Here is an 18,581-nt window from a genome sequence, read left to right as displayed (position 1 = left end):
ATACAAGGTCAACACCATGTGAACAAAAAAAATAAAAAATAAAATAAACTCAGTGATGCTAAAATAAGTATTGAATATTGTCCAACGGCAGACATGGCTGCAGATGTTTTGACTAAACCTGTAACGAAGTTCAAAAATGAAAAATTCTTGGGTTACATGTTTGGAATATAAACTGACATTTGTGAGATGAATAACTGTAAGCTAAATGTGTTGATAAAGTTAGGTTGAATACGACTTGTACAGTATAAGAGCAAGTGGGGGTGTTGGCATGTGGACTAATATGTTGTTGAGTTGTGTTCTTACACTGGTACAGTCATGCCCTATGAGAGATGTATGACTGCGCATGTGCGAAAATAAAGAAAGTGCATTTTCCCCCCGTTCTGGTTAAGACACCAATGATGAACATGTGTGTTTATTCCTCCGTTAAGTAAACCGGTATTCCTGTCCTGAAGATGTCAGCACCAACACAGTCTAGCAATATGTAGATAGATACATAGGCTACTAAATGTAGATAGATACATAGGCCACTAAATGTAGATAGATACATAGGCTACTAAATGTAGATAGATACATAGGCCACTAAATGTAGATAGATACATAGGCCACTAAATGTAGATAGATACATAGGCCACTAAATGTAGATAGATACATAGGCCACTAAATATAGATAGATACATAGGCCACTAAATGTAGATAGATACATAGGCCACTAAATGTAGATAGATACATAGGCCACTAAATGTAGATAGATACATAGGCTACTAAATGTAGATAGATACATAGGCCACTAAATGTAGATAGATACTGTAACGACCCTGGGTTTATAAGCGCGGAAATCGACTCTGCCGGACGAGCATGCTTTTGCGGCACAGTCGATAGCGCGCCGGACTTCGGGCTTGAAGGTCGAGGGTTCGAGACCTGCTCCCTGCCTGTTCATTACAATACATAGGCCACTAAATGTAGATAGATACATAGGCCACTAAATGTAGATAGATACATAGGCTACTAAATTGGCCATTGAGATGGCGGTCTGTTTGAGGTCTCTAAAGTTGCGCAGTGGTGTGGCAGGATTGACGCTCTTGAACAGTCGATCCGAAAGCAGCCGTTTCCAAATGGCTTCCACTGCGCATGCAGCTTTATGTTTTCATTCTGTCAACTGATGTTCCGATAGCTAGCTAGGTTAAGCTTTCCAAGTAAAACCACAGACACACAATTAGCATTATAACATTTGCTCTTGACCAGCTACTAGTATTTAATCAGGTTCGTTTGCTATCAAACCCGTGGAAGGTAACACAGCGCTGATGATGTCGTAAGGAGAGCTGTTAAGCAACTCAAGGTAGCTACGGCAGATTAGACATCTTTACCGTTTTTTTTTTTGCTAGCTAGTTAACTAAACTTAGTTCAGTTGACCTTGCATTGGCACTAAACCATTGTTAGCCATGTCTTGTTAGTCCGTGCTTTTCTTTGTTTAGAAGGCTGTCATGCTAAGCTTACAGGAGTGTAGGCTTTAAACAAGTTGAGATTTGGCTAAAGCTGGCCTGCTTAGATAGCTAACTAGCTAACTTACCTAACCAGCTAGTCATTTTATCCAGTTATCAAGACTAGCTATAGCCCAAAGGCCAGCATATAGCGATATTGAAACGGCTCAATACTAGCCTTTGGGCTAGTCTACCTATATAATTAGACAGGTCATGTGTTGATAGTGTTTATATATTTGCCCTGTAAACCCAATTTGCATGGTTTTGTTAACTACGTTGTTGTGACACTAGTCACTCTGCTGCAGCATGTGGTCAACCAGGGATATTTAGAGTTTCAACCCCAGTTTATGTGTGTGTACTGTGTGTTCCTACAGGATGGAGAGTCAAGAGTCATCCTGTTCCTCAGCTACACCTGAGAGAAGCTCCAACCCTCCAGAGCCAGTCAGGTCCTCGACCTCCAAACACAGGAAGTCACCTAAGAGACGACGGGAGGAGAAGAGGTCCCAATGCCATCATCAGGATGACCAGGAACACCTGTTGCTACCCGACGGCGAGCAAATCAGGTTGCCGGGCCAACACGAACACTCCGAGCCCTCTGGGTCTTCGACGGCAGAGATGGCAGAGACCTCCCCTAAGAGGTGCGTGTCTGAGAGCTGCAGATAGCCTGGGACAGTAGTCTCTTTCAGTAGCTGCTTGGTGTGCTGTCTTGTGGATAGGATTTGTCAAGACAGCACAAAAAGATCTGGGACCAGGCTAACATGAGACTACTGGGACAATAATGCCATTATAGCCACAGTACTGCCTTAGGGTAGCTAGCTGGACATGCCATAGCCACAGTACTGCCTTAGGGTAGCTTGCTGAACATGCTGTCTCTCTGACTGTCTGTCTGTTTGGCTCTCTCGCTTTTGTTCTCTCTCTCGCTTTTGCTCTCTCTCTCTCGCTTTTGCTCTCTCTCTCGCTTTTGCTCTCTCTCTCGCTTTTGCTCTCTGTCTCGCTTTTGCTCTCTGTCTCGCTTTTGCTCTCTCTCTGTCTGTCTTTCGCTCTCTCTCTGTCTGTCTTTCGCTCTCTCTCTGTCTGTCTTTCGCTCTCTCTCTGTCTGTCTTTCGCTCTCTCTCTGTCTGTCTTTCGCTCTCTATCTGTCTGTCTTTCGCTCTCTATCTGTCTGTCTTTCGCTCTCTCTCTGTCTGTCTTTCGCTCTCTCTGTCTGTCTGTCTGTCTGTCTGTCTGTCTGTCTGTGTCTGTCTGTCTGTCTTTCTCTTTCTCTGTCTGTCTGTCTGTCTGTCTGTCTGTCTGTCTGTCTGTCTGTCTGTCTGTCTGTCTGTCTGTCTGTCTGTCTCTTCGCTCGCTCACTCTGTCTGACTGTCCTCTTTTCTACCTCCTACAGGAGAGCTCACTTTCTCCATGGACCATATCCTGCTACTCACTTTGGACCCAAAGCCTGTATTCTTCCTAACCCAACCTCAGTCATGTAAGTCATTGGTGTGGGAACTTCATTGCACTTACAGTACACACTGTCTGGAATCTGTTTCTCTCTCTTTCTTTGTTATTTTAGTTGCATCGTTTGGCATTGAATCCTTACGTAACTGTCCCAGTATTACTTTTACATTTTAGTCATTTAGCAGATGCTCTTATCCAGAGCGACTTACAGTAGTGAATGCATACATTTCATTTTCATTTCATACATTTTTTTTCTTTTTTTTTTTTTCTTTGTACTTGGCCCCCCGTGGGAATCAGCAGGTAAGATGAGCATTAAGGACAGGACTGTGATTGGGTAGTAGTGTCCTATGGAGAGTTAAGGACAGGACTGTGATTGGGTAGTAGTGTCCTATGAACCGGTACTGTGAGTCAGGACACCTAGGGTACTTAGTTGCAGAGGGTCTATCCTAGGGCTGTTTCATTGACCGTATTACCGCATACACCGGCTGTCATGAGTCATGACCGCAGTAAAATTCCACGTGACTGTTGAGTCACAGTAATCTCCTTTAATGCACTCTGGACATGTGTTGGTAGTACCCAACTCACTAACGACCATCAGGTCACTGATGGCCTGATACTCAGCGCTCTATTGTCCCTCTAACCACTGACATCAATGAAAATCACATCAAACACTCATCAAAACAGTATCATGCTTTTAAAACTCACCTCACTGTGAGGTTCAACAGGTCCCAATGCCAACTGAGTGGAACACATGGTCGTTGTGGATGTTTCAAGCCTAACAACGAAATGGACAGCGCTTTCTATGGTGGTGATTCATTCAAAACACATATAAGAGCTTATGCATACCCATAGGCCTATATATGAGCCCAAACCCCACATTATAATAATGATTGTGTCATTATACAATACATAGCCTACTGCATATTACACACGGCAGAAAAACATAACAGATTGAAGATGTCTTTGGTACATAATTGGGTCTAGCCTATACTCCAACATTAAACTAATTCTAGTAATGGTCTTTTGACTGTGGACTGTATTATGCATTCTGAATGGACTGGTTACCTTATGCCATTGGGCATTTTTCCTATTTTCATAATTAATAGGCTACACATGACCTTTTAGCTACAGAATATATCACCACCATGCGTTTCCATCTCTTCTCCTCTCTCCTTCATTCCTTTCTCCAGCGTGCAGACAGAGGGGCTGTCAACAGTTTAATGAAATATGTTTAGTTGTGAAAACGGGTTACTGTCGATGTTCCCGAACAGATTTCAGTTGGTTTCCCAAATGAAGCACTGGGTAGCTGCAGGAACAGGGTTGGAGAGCCCATGGCATACAGAGTACAGGTTAGCTGCAGGAACAGGGTTGGAGAGCCCATGGCATACAGAGTACAGGTTAGCTGCAGGAACAGGGTTGGAGAGCCCATGGCATACAGAGTACAGGTTAGCTGCAGGAACAGGGTTGGAGAGCCCATGGCATACAGAGTACAGGTTAGCTGCAAGAACAGGGTTGGAGAGCCCATGGCATACAGAGTACAGGTTAGCTGCAGGAACAGGGTTGGAGAGCCCATGGCATACAGAGTACAGGTTAGCTGCAGGAACAGGGTTGGAGAGCCCATGGCATACAGAGTACAGGTTAGCTGCAGGAACAGGGTTGGAGAGCCCTATGGCATACAGAGTACAGGTTAGCTGCAGGAACAGGGTTGGAGAGCCCTATGGCATACAGAGTACAGGTTAGCTGCAGGAACAGGGTTGGAGAGCCCATGGCATACAGAGTACAGGTTAGCTGCAGGAACAGGGTTGGAGAGCCCATGGCATACAGAGTACAGGTTAGCTGCAAGAACAGGGTTGGAGAGCCCATGGCATACAGAGTACAGGTTAGCTGCAGGAACAGGGTTGGAGAGCCCATGGCATACAGAGTACAGGTTAGCTGCAGGAACAGGGTTGGAGAGCCCTATGGCATACAGAGTACAGGTTAGCTGCAGGAACAGGGTTGGAGAGCCCTATGGCATACAGAGTACAGGTTAGCTGCAGGAACAGGGTTGGAGAGCCCATGGCATACAGAGTACAGGTTAGCTGCAGGAACAGGGTTGGAGAGCCCATGGCATACAGAGTACAGGTTAGCTGCAGGAACAGGGTTGGAGAGCCCTATGGCATACAGAGTACAGGGTAGCTTCAAGAACAGGGTTGGAGAGCCTATGGCATACAGAGTACAGGTTAGCTGCAGGAACAGGGTTGGAGAGCCCATGGCATACAGAGTACAGGTTAGCTGCAGGAACAGGGTTGGAGAGCCCATGGCATACAGAGTACAGGTTAGCTGCAGGAACAGGGTTGGAGAGCCTATAGCATACAGAGTACAGGTTAGCTGCAGGAACAGGGTTGGAGAGCCCTATGGCATACAGAGTACAGGTTAGCTGCAAGAACAGGGTTGGAGAGCCTATGGCATACAGAGTACAGGTTAGCTGCAGGAACAGGGTTGGAGAGCCCTATGGCATACAGAGTTTGGGTGGAATATCACCTGTCGCACAGCAAGCGGCTGCAAGCTCCTACCTGGCTTATTGGAAAACAAACTGGTGGGAAAGCGGCCTCCATTCACTATTTGAGTGCATACGGAGGACATGTATTTTTTCCACCTGCCCCTCTTCCTGCCCATTTGATAATGGGCCATTCTAAATCAAAACTTTTAAGAGATCTGATTTTTAGGTTATTACTACTTTGTTATAATGACACTTAGTTATCTACCCACCTCGTCCCTCTCTTTTAGCATGTGCACATAGTAAGTACACCATCATGCTTTCGGGACATGTCTTTTCAGATTCCATAATGATTCTTTAGTTGTGGACTCTACATCACCACACTCCCTCTCTTGCTTTTCGTCCTCATCTTTGTAAGTCACCTTGATTTTGCAACTGTGTGTTTTATTAGTTCCTTTATGAAATATTTAGTGAACTCCATGACAGTAGTTGAAGCAAGGGGCTATAGCAGCACACAAGTAGGCTACAGATGCATGCTGGGCTGGGCGTGCCCTGAGCTCGTGAAGTGAACGCTACTGGAGTGAAATTGGAGCGGGCGAGGAGGCCGACCTTTGGGAATCACGCTCCAGTCAAATTGGGCCCTCTCCGCTCCTCGCTCTGCTCTAGCTCCACTCACGTATTCTGCCACTGGCACGCTGAAGAAGTGTGTTCTTCACGGGTGAAAATCCGGTTTCAACTGTACCGGGCAGATGTGGGCGAGTGGTTTGCTGATGTCAAAGTTGTGAACAGAGTGCCCCTTGTGGTGGTGGGGTTGTGGTATAGGCAGGCATATGCTACGGAAAACAATTTTAATGCACAGAGATACCGTAAAGAGATCCTGAGGGCCATTGTCATGCCATTCATCCGCCGCCATCATCTCATGTTTTAGCATTATGCACGGCTCTATGTCGCAAGGCTCTGTTCACATTTCCTGCCAGCTGAAAATGTCCCAGTTCTTCCATGGCCTACCTTCTCACCAAACTGTCACCCATTGAGCATGTTTGGGATGCTCTGGATCGACATCTACAACAGCATGTTCCAGTTCCCGACAAAATTCATCAACTTTGCACTGCTGTTGTAGAGGAGTGGGACAACATTCCACAGGCCACAATCAACAGCCTGATCAACTCTATGTGAAGGAGATGTGTCGCGCTGCATGAGACAAATGGTGATCACACCAGATACTGACTGGTTTTCTGATCCACGCCCCTACCTGTTTTTTTAAGAAGTCTGTGACCAACAGATAAATATCTGTATTCCCAGTCATGTGAAATCCATAAATTAGGACCTAATTCATTTATTTCAATTGACTGATTTACTTATATGACCTATAACCCAGTAAAATCGTTAATTGTTGTGTTTATTTTTTTTCAGTGTATGTTTTGATTTCTATCATTCACAACTAAAGTTGCCCAATAACTCTAAATCTAGCATATAGGACCTGTTTCAAGTGATCACCTTTAAGCTCAACATAACCACTTCATATGCGCACTTGCTCCGGAATGGGAAACATTTCCTTTTGATTCTATTCGACCAAGTTCAATTATATTCTTCTTACTTTAAAATCATATAATATTAAAATAATAGAACAGATTTATAAGCATATCTTGTCTGCTAAATGAACTAGCCTACAGCCTAGGCTGCCATTGGCATGGTGCATAGCCAGATAACATGCAGTAGGCAGACTCATTTTCTGCTCTTCTGAAACACATTTTCTTCATATCATAATGTTTCTTTAGACCTGCCTAAAATAATGGATTTATTGTGACGGTGTATATTAAATTGATTTATTATACTTTTTAAAAATGTAGATGTTTCAGAAGCGCGCGTTAGTGGCTTGTAGGAGGCTTGTATGAGTGGCGGCCTGGAGATGCTGAACTTATGTTAATAAACTGTTAATTACCATGAGACAGGCAGGCTTTTGCATGACAATAACCCCCACTCTACATAGACACACTGTCCATCTAGACAGTAAAGATAAATAATCAACCCTGGGATCTGGTGAGACTGAGTAGCTTTGGAGTTTGGACTTCGTTATCTAATTCTGTATTTACCATGTTAATGAATGACTGTTCAGAACAGCTTCGATTTTCGAAAATGAGGGATTATTTTCAGCGCGACCACCGGACGTCGTTTAAATGGTAACAATAAGGAAATTCAAGACTAGTTAGAAAAATGTATTTTTGGTAAAGGGGAATGTGGAATCGGCCAATGTCTATGGAAGTGTGTGTGTAGCTGTACTGTTCTGTGCCTGATGTTGTGAGGGTGAACTGTAAAATGTATAAATAAATGTAGACTTCTTTTAATGAAGTTTGATTGTGTGTGTGTCGTCGTCGTCCTCAGGCACATCCAGGATCCGGCCAGTCAGCGCCTGACGTGGAACAAACCACCAGTCAACGTTCTGGTCATCAGGAAGATACGAGATGAGAGCCTGGTGGAGCCATTCAAAGAACTCTGTCACTTCCTTGTTGAGGTACTGTATCATAGAGCTGAAGCGAGTGTGAGTATGTGCATGTGCTTGCATGTTGTTGTTTTATGATGCGTTTGAATAGGAGCGATGTACATTATCAATGGTAAATCTATAGAGATCAATCCAGTTTTAGAAATATTTATCTTGGTAGAAGCATGCAGTCCCAGAATTGAATGAAAGCATGAATTTTGTAGTCTTGTCTCATACATGCAGCACTATGATGATATCAGACTGTTCAGTCTGAATCAGATCTACTGGATACCTACCAGGGTTGGGCTTTCAATTCAGTATTGAGGAAGTAAAGTGACGTTCCATTTCCATGTGATCCAGGAGAAGGGTATGCTGGTGTTTGTGGAGAGGAGGGTGGTGGCTGACGTCTCCCTGACTACGGACGAGACCTTCGCCTCAATCCGAAAACAACTCTGTACCTTTAGAGAAGGTAACAGACACACACCATCTCCCATAACATCCACCCAGCAGTGTGTCAGATCCATTCCTCATCAGTAAACGTGTGTATTGGGTCACAAGGATACAACATATATAGTTCTACTGAATTCCTGAACTGTGTTTCCTGTCCAGGTTATGATGACATCTCTCACTGTATTGACCTCATCATCTGTCTGGGAGGAGACGGGACTCTACTCTACGCCTCCTCTCTCTTCCAGGTACCCACTAACACATACAGTACACCAGGGGTGGGCAACCTTGTTCCTGGGCAACCTTGTTCCTGGGCAACCTTGTTCCTGGGCAACCCTGTTCCTGGGCAACCTTGTTCCTGGGCAACCTTGTTCCTGGGCAACCTTGTTCCTGGGCAACCTTGTTCCTGGGCAACCTTGTTCCTGGGCAACCCTGTTCCTGGGCAACCTTGTTCCTGGGCAACCTTGTTCCTGGGCAACCCTGTTCCTGGGCAACCCTGTTCCTGGGCAACCCTGTTCCTGGGCAACCTTGTTCCTGGGCAACCTTGTTCCTGGGCAACCTTGTTCCTGGGCAACCTTGTTCCTGGGCAACCTTGTTCCTGGGCAACCTTGTTCCTGGGCAACCTTGTTCCTGGGCAACCTTGTTCCTGGGCAACCTTGTTCCTGGGCAACCCTGTTCCTGGGCAACCTTGTTCCTGGGCAACCCTGTTCCTGGGCAACCCTGTTCCTGGGCAACCTTGTTCCTGGGCAACCTTGTTCCTGGGCAACCTTGTTCCTGGGCAACCCTGTTCCTGGGCAACCCTGTTCTTAAAGTGCCTCAGGTACGGCAGGATTTTGTTCCAACTAGGCACCATACCTGACCAGCTAATTGATCAGTTCAGTGACTGCCTAAATTCAACACACCTGGTCTTCCAGGTCAGTTAAACCAAAAACATGACGTTCCTGCATCCCTCCAGGACCAGGGTTGCCAAGCCCTGCTCTACAGTTTGGGAGGGGGGGGATCTCTATGTACTCAGAAACAAGGTCAGTATAACAGGGGAGCCAACACAACTTTTGCTCCACCCCTGCTCTAACACAGTGGTTTTTAAAGGAACTCAGTTCGGCTTTAAACTTTCTCTTGAACGTTGTAATAGTAGACGGCGCAAGGTGCCATTTCTAAATAGGGTAGTGCATCATCAGTTCCTCTTGTCATGTCAGTCATTGTAGACCTTAGAGAGATATTTATAACTTGTCAGAAAGGTCCAGATCAACTCGACCATGTCAACTGTTTTTTAGCCCATAGATATTGTTGTAATTTCTTTGTCACTCAAATATCACATGAATACACATTAGACATGGCAAAATGTATAGAATCGGAAGAAAATTTTCTTTAAAATTGGAACATTTTCTTTGCACCCCATTTAATTATTATTATTATATATATATTTTTTTAAAGTGAAAATTGTAGGAAATAAGCTTTTAAACCTGCAAAATGTTCTCTCCACCAACCAGATGTGAAGATTTTGAGTCATGAACAGTGCTTGTGCCAATAGAAATAGACATGGTGGGGTGCGCGGGGGGAGATGTTCCCCAATGCTGGAAGGGGGGCCCCCCCGAGTGAAAAAGTTTGGGAACCCCTGTTCCAACACACCTGCACATTCTAACCAGAGTCTTGTACTTGCCTGGCTTAGGGCAGGCTGGCTGTGTGTGTTTGGTGATGAGTGGCTGTTGGGTTCTGTCTGTGGCATTTGAGGCAGTGTTTGGATTAGTCATCATCTCCATGTTAATCATCATCATCATACTTGGAACAGAACAGAATTACGGGATTTAGAGGTTTCCGTTTTCATTGGCCAGACTTGTGTACGTTCCAATGGAACCTCAGTACCTTTTTTTTACCTTTATTTAACTAGGCAAGTCAATTAAGAACAAATTCTTATTTACAATGACATTGGAATGGAACCAACATGACCATAGGGGACAGGCTCATTGGAATGGAACCAGCATGACCATAGGGGACAGGCTCATTGGAATGGAACCAACATGACCATAGGGGACAGGCTCATTGGAATGGAACCAACATGACCATAGGGGACAGGCTCATTGGAATGGAACCAGCATGACCATAGGGGACAGGCTCATTGGAATGGAACCAGCATGACCATAGGGGACAGGCTCATTGGAATGGAACCAACATGACCATAGGGGACAGGCTCATTGGAATGGAACCAGCATGACCATAGGGGACAGGCTCATTGGAATGGAACCAGCATGACCATAGGGGACAGGCTTATTGGAATGGAACCAACATGACCATAGGGGACAGGCTCATTGGAATGGAACCAGCATGACCATAGGGGACAGGCTCATTGGAATGGAACCAGCATGACCATAGGGGACAGGCTCATTGGAATGGAACCAACATGACCATAGGGGACAGGCTCATTGGAATGGAACCAGCATGACCATAGGGGACAGGCTCATTGGAATGGAACCAACATGACCATAGGGGACAGGCTCATTGGAATGGAACCAACATGACCATAGGGGACAGGCTCATTGGAATGGAACCAACATGACCATAGGGGACAGGCTCATTGGAATGGAACCAACATGACTTGGCTTCCATTCCAGCTATTACAATGAGCCTGTCCTCCCACCAGCCTCCTCTGTCTGGAACTGAAAAGGAGGACAGATGCTTTATTCTCCTTCATATTTCCAGTATGTTATAGCTACAATTACATTTGTCATTTTAGTCATTTAGCAGATGCTCTTATACCTAATTACTCCTGTAAGTGGCTCTGGATAAGTGCCTTGCTCAAGGGGACATCGACCAACAGTCTTAACCGCGAGGCACCCTGCCGCCCTGTGTTTTGATCTCTCGCTCTCCCTCACTCTCTTACTCACTCTCTCACTCTCTCTCTCTCTCTCTCTCAGGGCAGTGTTCCTCCAGTTATGGCGTTCCATCTGGGTTCTCTGGGATTTCTGACACCGTTCAAGTTTGAATCATACAAGACAGAGGTGGCTAAAGTATTTGAAGGTAGAGGATTCCTTTCAAATAAAAATAAATAGCGCTGTCAATTAGTGATATCTGCCAGTTCATAATCTGATGGTTGTCATTGTGTGTGTGTGTACCAGGTAATGCAGCCATCACGCTGCGTAGTCGTCTGAAGGTGAAGGTGGTGAAGGACATGCTCCAGAGGACAGGCCAGCCAGGCCAGCAGCAGTACCAGGGGTCTGGGGGCCAAGGCCAAGCTGGGGGCCAGCCGGACACAGAGCACAATGGCCTGCTGCCCCATGGACACACCAACAGTGAGGCTGGGAACATTACCCTACAGATGCAGGTGAGACTCAATCCCTAACCCCTAGCTCCAAACTGTTTTGCACTAGCCCCTACTCCCTAGCAGGGCTCCAAATTAAGGGGGTCCCGGGGATGATAGAAATCTCTGGTATGGTTCAAAACAGACATTGGGACCGTTGCGGGACTATAGGCCAGAGAAATATAAAATGCATACAACAGTGGTTCCATATTAAAATGTTTACACAAACCCGAAGCTGCTGAAACAGATCACATTGTGTTCACTTGTCTCGGCCATATGCGTGAATGTTCCAAAATACTATTACGAGAGAAGACCATTCTCAAACGAGCACCTGATGTGAGTGGTTTTTATAACGTGACAGAGATGTATATACAGCCTAATGGTACAAACATAGAGGGAATATCTAAAGATGCAGCAATAGGATTGTGCCTTACAGCCTTTGGACAGTAGAAGAAGAAATGCTGGTTTCACCGGCATATCAGGAAATCTCTTCTTTTTTTTTTCTTTTCTATGGTCGGATTTTAGGCTATGTAAAATGTCCAGGTTTCAAACAATGATATGGCTGGCTAGGCATTGCATATGTAATTATTTAGGTTATCGGAAATGTATAATATTAGAATATCATTCCAATGTATTTTCCGCTGGCTGCCCCTCCACCACAGAAAGCACTGAGCTAGGCTGAAACACCTGCGTTTTGGAGCTCCATTACTCAAGAAAGAGACCATGTTTGTATGTGGCTTTATTCCCTCAACATTTTTTTATTTACGTTGTTTGCAAATTGATATGTAGCATGTAATAATACCAAAATAACATGCAAAACAGGCACAAAAAATAAAAAAGACAAAAAAAACAAAACAAAGCTAAACAGGTGGGTGGTCGCCACTGAAATTGACGTGGAATTTTATGATTTGTTCTTATCGTTTTAACAGAAATCCGGATGGCAGCCTCAGAAATCTTCTGTATACCACCCCTACCTTGTCACAACACAACTGATTTGCTCAAATGCATTAAGAAGGAAAGAAATTCCACAAATTAACTTTTAACAAGGCACACCTGTTAATTGAAATGCATTCCAGGTGACTACCTCATGAAGCTGGTTGAGAGAATGCCAAGAGTGTGCAAAGCTGTCAAGGCAAAGGGTAGCTACTTTGAAGAATCGAAAATATATTTTGATTTGTTTAACACTATTTTGCTTACTACATGATTCCATATGTATTAATTCATAGTTTTGATGTCTTCACTATTATTCTACAATGTAGAAAATAGCAAAAATAAATAACCTTGAGTGAGTAGGTGTGTCCAAACATTTGACTGGTACTGTACACACTTTTTGTTTAGCTGAACAGTTGGGGCTCAAACGCCACCTGCCCTGAATGATGAGTTGCCACTGGTTATGCTGTTTTAAAATATATATTTAACCTTTATTTAATTGGCCAAGTCAGTTAAGAACAAATTCTTATTTACAATGACTGCCTGCCCCAGCCAAACCCTAACCCAGATAACGCTGGGCCAATTGTGCGCCGCTCTATGGGACTCCCAATCACGGCCGGTTGTGATGCAGCCTGGAATCGAACCAGGGTCTGTAGTGACGCCTCTAACACTGAAATGCAGTGCCTTAGACCGACTGTTGTGCTACTCAGAAGCTCAAATGGGGCAGCTGGTGGTGGAATGTAATGTCTTTAACTGAAGTTCATTCAGGAACCAGTTCACCGTGACATTGTTCTTCTCACTTTGATGTATTGTATACATGTGGTTAGCATGTTCAATTAATTCATTATCATTGTTAATAATGTATGTTTGTCTGTTTTCATTAAGATGCAAAAAGGGTTTTTCCTAACAAATTAAGTTTATGTAATATAGACTGTATCTTTCTCAGAAATACACTAATTACAAAAACACTGCAAATGACCCTCTCTCCCTTCCTCCTCTCTCCCTTCCTCCCTTCTCTCCTCTCATCCCATTTTCAAAATATTTTGTCTGGGAGCATCACCCGGTCTCCATGGCAGCAGTCATAATAAAGCGTGGCTGGTTGGATGTTAGCGGCCCTGTTGAGCCAGTTGCCGTGGTTACGAAGGCGCACCTAGACTGATTCTGACCACAGACCCTAATGCGCTCGGACTGTTTGTGTGACATACACACTCAATTAAATTCAAATTGATTTATTGGCATGACGTAACAATGTACATATTGCCAAAGCGTACTTTGGAAATTAAGTTATTTAAAGTTAATTAAAATAATCAAGATTGTCAATGAATCATTAACAACAATAATCAAGGGTACAGTGAGGGAAAAAAGTATTTGATCCTCTGCTGATTTTGTATGTTTGCCCACTTACAAAGAAATGATCAGTCTATAATTTTAATGGTAGGTTTATTTGAACAGTGAGAGACAGAATAACAACAACAAAAAATCCTGAAAAACGAATGTCAAATGTTATAAAATGATTTGCATTTTAATGAGGGAAATAAGTATTTGACCCCCTCTGCAAAACATGACTTAGTACTTGGTGGCAAAACCCTTGTTGGCAATCACAGAGGTCAGACGTTTCTTGTAGTTGGCCACCAGGTATGCACACATCTCAGGAGGGATTTTGTCCCACTCCTCTTTGCAGATCTTCTCCAAGTCATTAAGGTTTCGAGGCTGACGTTTGGCAACTCGAACAATCAGCTCCCTCCACAGCTTTTCTATTGGATTAAGGTCTGGAGACTGGCTAGGCCACTCCAGGACCTTAATGTGCTTCTTCTTGAGCCACTCCTTTGTTGCCTTGGCTGTGTGTTTTGGGTCATTGGCATGCTGGAATACCCATCCACGACCCTTTTTCAATGCCCTGGCTGAGGGAAGGAGGTTCTCACCTCAGATTTGACGGTACATGGCCCCGTCCATCGTCCCTTTGATGCGGTGAAGTTGTCCTGTCCCCTTAGCAGAAAAACACCCCCAAAGCATAATGTTTCCACTTCCATGTTTGACGGTGGGGATGGTGTTCTTGGGGTCATAGGCAGCATTCCTCCTCCTCCAAACACAGCGAGTTGAGTTGATGCCAAAGAGCTCCATTTTGGTCTCATCTGACCATAACACTTTCACCCAGTTGTCCTCTGAATCATTCAGATGTTCATTGGCAAACTTCAGACAGGCATGTATATGTGCTTTCTTGAGCAGGGGAACCTTGCGGGCGCTGCAGGATTTCAGTCCTTCATGGCGTAGTGTGTTACCAGTTGTTTTCTTAGTGACTATGGTCCCAGCTGCCTTGAGATCATTGACAAGATCCTCCCGTGTAGTTCTGGGCTGATTCCTCACCGTTCTCATGATCATTGCAACTCCACGAGGTGAGAACTTGCATGGAGCCCCAGGACGAGGGAGATTGACAGTTCTTTTGTGTTTCTTCCATTTGCGAATAATCGCACCAACTGTTGTCACCTTCTCACCAAGCTGCTTGGCGATGGTCTTGTAGCCCATTCCAGCCTTGTGTAGGTCTTCAATCTTGTCCCTGACATCCTTGGAGAGCTCTTTGGTCTTGGCCATGGTGGAGAGTTTGGAATCTGATTGATTGCTTTTGTGGACAGGTGTCTTTTTTACAGGTAACAAGCTGCGGTTCGGAGCACTCCCTTTAAGAGTGCTCCTAATCTCAGCTCTTTACCTGTATAAAAGACACCTGGGAGCCAGAAATCTTTCTGATTGAGAGGGGGTCAAATACTTATTTCCCTCATTAAAATGCAAATCAATTTATAACATTTTTGACATGCTTTTTTCTAGATTTATTTGTTGTTATTCTGTCTCTCACTGTTCAAATTAACCTACCATTAAAATTATAGACTGATCATTTCTTTGTCAGTGGGTGAACGTACAAAATCAGCAGGTGATCAAATACTTTTTTCCCTCACTGTAAATATAACTACTATGGACAATAACAATGGCAAAGATGTGGTTGGTTGGTCTGTCAGACACTGTCCCTCATCTTATGGCAGGCAGCAATGTAGTGCGCTGCCAACCCACAGCTCTCTGCATCCTCCCCCAACAGGACGGGTAGCCTATCCTCATCATAGAGGTCTTTGAAACCTTGAAATAAGGATTTCACATTTTGAGAAATTACAGTAATTGTTTACATTTTTTTAAAAAATTTTTTTAAATTTTTACAAATGCAGCTCTGTCTCGGGTTCTGCTGTGGTGCAGTGGTTGCACAGCTTTTCCTCTACAGGGAAGCCATGTTTTCCTGTGTCTACCCTTCTCAATGGCAAGGTTGTGCTCACTGAGTCTGGACTAATATTGTAGTAGTTTTTAATAATGTAGTTTTTGTTTTGACTGTTGTAATTTGGTTTATTCTGATTGATTGGATGTTCTGGTCCCGAGGCTTCAGTGTGTTAGTAGAACAGGTTTGTGAACTCAGCCCCAGGACCAGCTGGATGAGGGTCCTGAGGCTTCAGTGTGTTAGTAGAACAGGTTTGTGAACTCAGCCCCAGGACCAGCTGGATGAGGGTCCTGAGGCTTCAGTGTGTTAGTAGAACAGGTTTGTGAACTCAGCCCCAGGACCAGCTGGATGAGGGTCCTGAGGCTTCAGTGTGTTAGTAGAACAGGTTTGTGAACTCAGCCCCAGGACCAGCTGGATGAGGGTCCTGAGGCTTCAGTGTGTTAGTAGAACAGGTTTGTGAACTCAGCCCCAGGACCAGCTGGATGAGGGTCCTGAGGCTTCAGTGTGTTAGTAGAACAGGTTTGTGAACTCAGCCCCAGGACCAGCTGGATGAGGGGACTCTTTTCTTTGCTCAGCTCTTGGCATTGCAGGGCTTGGTAATGATATGAGAGGAGGTCACTGTAGATGTTTCCAAAGACTTCATTGCTGATTTTTGAGTTTTTATTATTAGTGGATTTTGGTCTAATTCTGCCCTGCATGCATCGTTTGTCGTTTTCCTCTGGACATGTAGGTGTTCAGTTCAGTTTATTTTTAAACCTAAGTAATTGTAGTGTATTTGTTACTTGAACTCTGTGAAGCATTTATTTGGGCAGCGATTTCTGAGGCTGGTAACTTCAATGAACTTATCCTCTGCAGCAGAGGTAACTCTGGGTCTTCCTTTCCTGTGGCGGTCCTCATGAGAGCCAGTTTCATCATAGAGCTTGATGGTTTTTGCGACTGCACTTGAAGAAACTTTTCCGGATGGACTGACCTTCATGTCTTAAAGTAATGATGGACTGTCATTTCTTTTTGCTTATTTGAGCTGTTCTTGCCATAATATGGACTTTTACCAAATAGGGATATCTTCTGTATATCTATGCTATCATATATATGCTATGGATACCACCAGTAAACAGTTGGCGCTAACTAGTAAGCTAATTGACAAATGTGAACTTAGCTAGCTTACCAACATGGTCGTTTTTCATCGTCAAATGTTGACCAAGCAATGACTGGTTAGACAAGGCATCAAATACTGTTTCACCTATCTCAGTTTAATCATTAAACCATTATTCCTTGTTTCAACACTATACTGTTCAAAAACGTGGTGTGTGTGTAGGTTCTGAATGAGGTGGTGGTGGACCGAGGCCCTTCCTCCTACCTGTCTAATGTTGACCTGTACCTAGATGGACGCCTCATCACCTCTGTACAGGGAGACGGTGAGTACAGGACATGACACAGCGCCACAGTGGTGGCACGAACAAATACTCTTCAATCTTCAGTACCTCTCTCTCTTCTCTCTCCTCTCCCTTTCCTCCACCGCCCCAGGTGTGATCGTGTCGACCCCTACAGGCAGTACAGCGTATGCAGCAGCAGCGGGAGCCTCAATGATCCATCCTAATGTCCCAGCCATCATGGTCACACCGATCTGCCCACACTCCCTCTCCTTCAGACCCATAGTGGTGCCTGCTGGGGTTGAGCTGATGGTGAGACTGGGGAGGAGAGGGGAGAGGGAGGGGATCTGTCTGTCTTATGGCTGTGTTGACCTCTTCCACTTGTCTGTCTCTGTTGACCTCTTCCACATGTCTGTCTGTCTGTCTGTCTGTCTGTCTGTCTGTCTGTCTGTCTGTCTGTCTGTCTGTCTGTCTGTCTGTCTGTCTGTCTGTCTGTCTGTCTGTCTGTCTGTCTGTCTGTCTGTCTGTCTGTCTGTCTGTCTGTCTGCAGATCACCCTCTCCCCTGATGCCAGGAACACTTGCTGGGTGTCGTTCGACGGCAGGAAGAGACAGGAGATCAGCCATGGAGACTGGTAACTTCACTGTCCTTCACCTTACCACCATTTACTACAGTGTAATAACTTTCACATACTAGCAGGTAGAATGGAAGATCCATGCAAGAACACTACATTTTTACATTTCACATTTTGGTCATTTAGCAGATGCTCTTATCCAGAGCGACTTACAGTAGTGAATGCATACATTTCATACATTTTTTTTCTCCGTACTGGTCCCCCGTGGGAATCGAACCCACAACCCTGGCGTTGCAAACACCATGCTCTACCAACTGAGCCACACGGGACTAATCAACCCTAATCTCCCTCCTCTCCACCCTTCCTCTCCCCTCTCCCTCTCTCCCACCTTCTCTTCCCCACTCCCCCCACAACTCTCCCTCTCTCTCCCCCTCTTACCACTCCTCTCACCTCCCTCTTCTCCCCCTACTCTCCCTCTTCTCCCTTCTCCCTCTTCTCCCCCTCCTCTCTCCCTGCAGTATAAAGATCACTACGTCGTGCTATCCGGTACCATCCATCTGTTGTCATGATCTGGTGTATGACTGGTTTGAGAGCCTGGCTCAGTGTCTGCACTGGAACGTCAGAAAGAAACAAGCTCGTCTGGCTGACGATGTCTCGGATTCCTCAGATACAGAGAACTGAACACAGACAGACACATAAATGTGCACAGGAATTGAAAACACACAAGCACATAAGAATATATACAGTTGAAGTCGGAGGTTTACATACACTTAGGTTGGAGTCATTAAAACTCGTTTTTCAACCACTCCACAAATTTCTTGTTAACAAACTATAGTTTTGGTA

The 18,581-nt window shown here is 44.7% G+C and overlaps 1 protein-coding gene across 2 annotated transcripts; it reads left to right on the top strand.

The window, feature by feature from the left end:
- The first annotated feature begins 1,081 nt into the window (after positions 1-1,081).
- Positions 1,082-18,477, top strand: nadkb (NAD kinase b). Of its 2 annotated transcripts, XM_029705831.1 has the most exons (12): positions 1,082-1,336; positions 1,853-2,116; positions 2,863-2,946; positions 7,774-7,903; positions 8,231-8,339; positions 8,480-8,565; positions 11,230-11,332; positions 11,431-11,636; positions 17,111-17,210; positions 17,320-17,477; positions 17,716-17,798; positions 18,257-18,477. In XM_029705831.1, the coding sequence occupies exons 2-12, from the start codon at positions 1,854-1,856 to the stop codon at positions 18,417-18,419; spliced, it is 1,485 nt and encodes a 494-aa protein (XP_029561691.1). In that variant the 5' UTR covers positions 1,082-1,336; position 1,853; the 3' UTR covers positions 18,420-18,477. The 2 variants fall into 2 exon arrangements, with proteins under 2 accessions (XP_029561691.1, XP_029561692.1); XM_029705832.1 differs by lacking the exons at positions 1,082-1,336; positions 1,853-2,116; positions 2,863-2,946 and adding an exon at positions 7,430-7,571.
- Positions 18,478-18,581: the final 104 nt, after the last annotated feature.

This window comes from Salmo trutta, chromosome 21 (assembly GCF_901001165.1).
Source record: "Salmo trutta chromosome 21, fSalTru1.1, whole genome shotgun sequence".
NCBI lineage: Eukaryota > Metazoa > Chordata > Actinopteri > Salmoniformes > Salmonidae > Salmo > Salmo trutta.
The sequence above is the reverse complement of the archived record's forward strand: the minus strand, read 5'-3'. Positions and strand labels throughout refer to the sequence as shown.